The sequence below is a fragment of the Trachurus japonicus genome, chromosome 5 (genome assembly GCF_045865225.1).
Source record: "Trachurus japonicus isolate A0001 chromosome 5, Traja_1.0".
NCBI classification, from domain to species: domain Eukaryota; kingdom Metazoa; phylum Chordata; class Actinopteri; order Carangiformes; family Carangidae; genus Trachurus; species Trachurus japonicus.
In genome coordinates, this window is record NC_140911.1 from 34,108,867 (window position 1) to 34,114,863 (window position 5,997).

General features: G+C 44.6%; 1 protein-coding gene across 1 annotated transcript; it reads left to right on the plus strand.

The window, feature by feature from the left end:
* Positions 1-858: 858 nt before the first annotated feature.
* slc32a1 (solute carrier family 32 member 1) lies at positions 859-5,692 on the plus strand. The gene is made up of 2 exons (XM_085777661.1): positions 859-1,854; positions 3,079-5,692. Exons 1-2 carry the CDS (start codon positions 1,462-1,464, stop codon positions 4,264-4,266), a joined length of 1,581 nt encoding a protein of 526 aa, XP_085633787.1. The 5' UTR covers positions 859-1,461; the 3' UTR covers positions 4,267-5,692.
* Positions 5,693-5,997: the final 305 nt, after the last annotated feature.

The window sequence follows — 5,997 nt, forward strand, 5'->3', positions numbered from 1 at the left end:
TTCTTGTACTTGTTTAGTTTTTGAGAAGTAAACATGTTGGTCTTTATACATTTTTGGTTAGTTAGAAAAGACCGAGTATTCTTCCAAAGAATAGACATAATGTATTTGTAATACTTTTGCACGAGTTATGCATTTTTATAAAGTGGCTGGCTTATTATTTTTTTTAATGAACATCTATTTGTATCATATATATACGCAGTAGGCCGTACTGTATTTTTCTTAACGGAAACGGCGTCATGGCTCAAGCTTGTCATCATCTTCACAGACACACTGACTGAATGAAGGGATGAGTGAATGAATGATCGAGCATCGTGAATGACTTCAGTCTGTAAACAGAGCCGGTGGAAGAAATGTAGATCAAAATTTATGTTACAGATTCCTTTTTTTTTTTTTAAAGAAGAGACTATATTGTACAAAAGTCGGCAAACAATAGCCTCTATTCGGGCTCCATCTCTAAATCTTACCATAATTTAGCAAAAACAAAATGCACGATTTTTTTTTCTTCGTCACCAACAAAACAAAATAGTTTCTTTTTAAAGTCCATAATCCCAAATAATTTGGGTTACTATTTTTTTGATGCTCCCGGTCCTCTTCTCCTTTTCAAAAATGGCAAAACTTGTCTAAAAAAAAACAAAAACGAATCATACTTTTGTTTGTTATTAATCTGGTCCAAAGAGTTTGGATTTTTCGGCGAATTCCAGCTTCCTTTTATAGGCGTAAAGTTATGCAAGATCTGAGGCCCCCAGAATGTCATTGGATGTTCAGATGAGATATTATAGATTGTGGGTTTGGAAAAGGATGGTGGGGTACTGCAAGCACCTCCCCTAGAAATGCAGCAAATCTCTCCCGTTTTCTCCTGGTGGGGCACTGGGAGGGCTGGAGACGTGCTTTGCATTGGCAGGCTGATGAGGACACGTGTCTCCTCCCTTGCCTCTCCCCTCACTCCCCACCCCCCCCGGGCTGCACGGTACCGCATTGGCATCAGTAAAGGCACCTGAATACCGACAACCAACTCCTGGAAACGCTGCCTGCCACCTTATAACCCAAATAAAACGATATTATAGGCCTTACAGGAACCCGTGTCTGGCCCTGTGTCGTGCGTAAAGCTTTTACGCACGCCGCTGAACTGCCTCTGAATAGGAGTGGAGAGGTGCGCTACTCGTCGAGCATCAGAGCGCAGTGCCAAGATGCAGAAACGGAGCAGCGACGTCTGAAGGTGACATGAACCTGTGGATAATCAAGAGCAGCAGGCGCACACTGATCCAGAAGTGGAGATAGCAACTGAAAACCGCCGGTGTCTTGCAACGAAACTTGCGCTTTTTTCCCCTCGTGGCTTTATCTCATGCAGAGAATCAAGAGCTGCAACCCAAAGTAGCCTCAATTTTTTTTTGTGTGACTGAAGGAGAAGAACACTAATTACGCTGCAGACCGTTTAGAGTCGGAAGAGGAGCAAAAGAAAAAATGGCGACGTTAATCAGAAGCAAGCTTTCTAATAAACTGTCAAATGCAGCCACGACTGTGTCCAACAAATCCCAGGCGAAGGTGAGCGGGATGTTCGCCAGGATGGGGTTCCAGGCCGCCACCGACGAGGAGGGTCTGGGCTTTGCCGCCTGCGATGACCTGGACTACGACCACCGGCAAGGCATGCAGATGGACATACTGTCGTCCGACGAGATGGGGGGAGAGGGGAGCGGAGACGGAGGCGGGCTGGATGGGGACAGCCACTACCAGAGGGACGGCACCGGTCCGCCGCACTCAGCCTCAAAGGACGGAGCTTCGCCGAACGAGCTGTCTGAAGCCAGACCGAGAATCACCGCCTGGGAGGCGGGATGGAACGTCACGAACGCGATCCAGGTAAAGACGCACTTCTCGGATTATAAACGGGCGGTTCCGGTGCTCGGTTCTAATTGGCTGAGCCGCCTCTGGAGCAGCTGTGAAATGCCAGATATACACACACACACACACACACACACACCAGCGAATTAAAAATATTCAAAACAACTTTGTCAAGTTAGTTTTAATAATGGTAAGAAATACATATAGCCTATATGTATTTATATATACACGACTGGTAAATTATTCAGACTAATTATGGGATTGGGATATTGAAGCCTCGTTGCACATCACACTCATTTTTAATGTCACATTCTCATGCATTTGTATACATGCAGAGATCACAGAACAGAACAGACAGGGCATTACGATGCACTGAAAAGGGGGTGGTGGTTGGTTCCATGACCCCCCCTTACCCACCACCTCATTCATTGTCTGAATAGCGATGCACAGCCCCAAGTCCCTCATAACTGTCTCTCTCTTAGGCATAATAAATAAATGAATAAATAAGGATAAAGAACAACCATATTGTGTCCTATGAGTAGACAAAAAAGAAAAGAAAAAAAAAGAAGCTTGTTGGAGTAGGCTATTTATTGAGAATTATTCAAACAATAAACCTGCAAAGTTAATTACAGTTAAATTCCATCAATCGAAATTGACAAAAAAGAAATTAAATGAAACTAAAATAAATGTTAGTAGGATGATATTGTTAGATGTAACGAATTACATCTACATGTGTTACAAGTCGCAGATAAAATAGATTATAGGCTATTCAACACAAAGAGTCAGGTGTGTGTGTGTGTGTGCGCAGCTGTTTTGCCCAGATATGCGGCGATGAAGGTGCGAGGATCTACTCCATCTGTGCGTAGGCTATGCGTCAAAAGAAAAAAGAAAAAAGAAAAAAATCCCTAGACACAGTCCCTCTGTGCCTTATCACGGCCGCGGTCACCATGACGTCACAGCGTGTCTCCTCCAGCTCGCGGTGACGTCAGAGGCGGGGCTGATGCGCTCAAAGCGAAGTGGAAAACCCACAACATGAAGAAAAAAAAAAACTGGAGTAACATCCATTGAAGAGAAGAGTCAGGCCGACTGGAGTCACAGCTACATCACACCAACCTGAATAAAAAACTTAGATTATTATAGGCTGCTACTTATTGTTAGCAACTTTAAATCAATTAACACTTTATAACCAAATAACATATTCTCTTTCACAATGTGTCTTTCCCTCACTCTTCATGTTTCCAGGGGATGTTCGTTCTCGGGCTGCCCTACGCCATCCTGCACGGAGGATACCTCGGACTCTTTCTCATTATTTTCGCCGCCGTAGTGTGCTGTTACACGGGGAAAATCCTCATTGCCTGTCTGTACGAGGAGAACGAAGACGGGCAGCTCGTCCGCGTGAGGGACTCCTATGTGGACATTGCCAACGCCTGCTGCGCGCCCAGATTCCCTTCTTTAGGTGGCCACGTCGTGAATGTAGCCCAGATCATAGAGCTGGTGATGACTTGCATCCTGTACGTGGTGGTCAGCGGTAATCTCATGTACAACAGCTTCCCCAACATGCCGATATCCCAGAAGTCGTGGGCCATCATCGCCACCGCCGCCCTCCTCCCCTGCGCCTTCCTCAAGAACCTGAAAGCCGTCTCCAAGTTCAGCCTGCTGTGCACGCTCGCCCACTTTGTCATAAACGTCCTGGTGATAGCGTACTGCCTCTCCAGAGCCAGGGACTGGGCCTGGGAGAAGGTCAAGTTTTACATCGATGTCAAGAAGTTCCCCATCTCCATTGGGATTATCGTGTTCAGCTACACCTCGCAGATCTTCCTGCCGTCCCTGGAGGGGAACATGTCCAAACCCAGCGAGTTCCACTGCATGATGAACTGGACTCACATCGCTGCCTGCATCCTCAAAGGCCTGTTCGCCCTGGTGGCCTACTTGACCTGGGCCGACGAAACCAAGGAGGTCATCACAGACAACCTGCCCTCGACCATCAGAGCTGTCGTCAACCTCTTCCTCGTGGCCAAAGCTCTGCTGTCGTATCCGCTGCCGTTTTTCGCCGCCGTAGAGGTACTAGAGAAAAGCTTTTTCCAGGACGGGGGACGCGCGTACTTTCCAGATTGCTACGGAGGCGATGGGCGCCTAAAGTCCTGGGGACTCGCTCTCCGATGTACCCTTGTTGTGTTCACCTTGCTCATGGCGATCTATGTGCCACATTTCGCCCTCCTCATGGGTCTCACCGGCAGCCTGACGGGTGCAGGCCTTTGCTTTCTGCTTCCCAGTCTCTTCCACCTCAGGCTTTTATGGAGAAAGCTGCTATGGCACCAGGTTTTCTTTGATGTCGCCATCTTTGTAATTGGAGGTATATGCAGCATATCTGGTTTCATCCACTCCACGGAGGGGCTCATAGAGGCTTTCAAATATAACATACAAGAGTAGATGCAAAGCCATCGCTGGAACTAGATGTTAACTGCAAATCCCCCATTTAGTGAAAAAAATATATAAATTGATTAAACACACGACTTCCCCCGCAAACGCAGCCCCCCCCCCCCCCCTCTCTGCTTAATCCATGCGTAAAGAGCGCGCACAGAGCACACGCGGACATTTACGCACTCATACAGTCTTGCATCAGTTCAGAACAAAACGCGCGCGCACATACACAGATACACGCACGCACGCACGCACACACACACACACACACACGCACGCACACACACACACGAAGAGAGAGAGAGATAGAGCCAGTGTCAGTGAAGGTATCTACTGTAATGCATCAACAACACACTATATGGACAGTACATGTTGTATAAATATGCGAACAGAAGTACATATACATATTTTCCAGTGGAGTGAACGTTTACAATATTTGACCTTAAAACAAAATTGCAAAAAGGGCAGTTCGTCTCTTTGTCGCTCTTGTGGTGCTTCTCCACACGAGACTTCACTTCATGTAACGCTCGAGTTTGTGATGGGCGGACACTCGACAGCCTAATGTGATTTAGCGATGATCAAGATAATTTCATGTGAAAAGAAATGTCATTTTCTCTTCTAGGTAATTTGCAATACGATTATAACGGGCAGTGAATACAGATCTTAAAAAAAAAAGCAAAGTGACAAAGTAACACTAAAGGCAATAACCAGCAGTAGAAACAACGTGGATGCGTATAGGGATATTTCAAGAATAGCGCAGTTTCGTTAAGGAAAAGTGGACCTTCCCCATGAGCAGTCTAAAACACGGAAATGCAAAATGTCACCATAGTACACAGCAGCTATACAAACTATGCATTGAATGTATGATATTTCAGACACACAAAACATAAATGAAACCGGAAAGTGAAATTTAATAAGTCAAAAAAGAAAAAGTTGATTCTTCTGCGTGAAAGTGTAAGCCCCCCGCCTTCCCCTTATTTGATATTCATTTTATCGACCTTTCAATCGGCAATAACAAAAAGTAGTCATCCCAATACTGAACATCCAAGCCCCACAGCCTGGCCCAGGTTTCAGCTATAGATGGGGGACCCCCAAATTGAAATCCTGCACACTCAATTCTTTTCATTGCGTTTAAAAATACATGGCCTGTTATCATACTAATTTTTAAGACTTCTGTCTCTGAAATTCGGTGTCTGAAAATCTAAGGAAAAAAAAATCCAAATAAAAAAAAAGAAACATGAGATCGATCATTAAAAAGGAAAATGTGCATACAGACATTTTTCATTCTGTGCAATCCAATGGGTCCTGTGGAAATGTTATAAAAACCGTATGTGTAGTGTGTTATTGTGGTTTCAAAAAGATGGAATGTATATCTCAAAGTCGTTATCATATATCGTGAAATTAATATTAAAGAATAAAGACATAAGTGAAATTATTGTAAAAATGTGTGTGGTTTTATGTAAAACGAAAAATGGTCAGAACATGTATTTTTTTTCTCTATAATAAAAGACAGAAAATGGTGGAGAAAATAGTTGCAGAGATTTATTCTTTTAAATCTAATCTGACAACGTGTAAAGGCTGCAGAGGCCTCGTGGCTTAGAGAGAAAAAAAGAGATGGGGTGGGGAGTCGATACAGGTTCATCTGTCAACTCAGAATCCCATTACAATTTCTTAGGTGTTTTTTCTAGCTCTTTACAGCCTGTTGTCGGGGTTTGTCTGTAAGGGAATTCAAAGCCACGC

What these genes read in the sequence shown, in the direction of transcription:
- slc32a1 (XM_085777661.1), top strand. Translation starts at nt 1,462, where the DNA reads ATGGCGACGTTAATCAGAAGCAAGCTTTCTAATAAACTGTCAAATGCA. An exon ending in ACGTCACGAACGCGATCCAG is followed by an intron (nt 1,855 to 3,078) that starts GTAAAGACGCAC and finishes TCATGTTTCCAG; the next exon opens with GGGATGTTCGTTCTCGGGCT.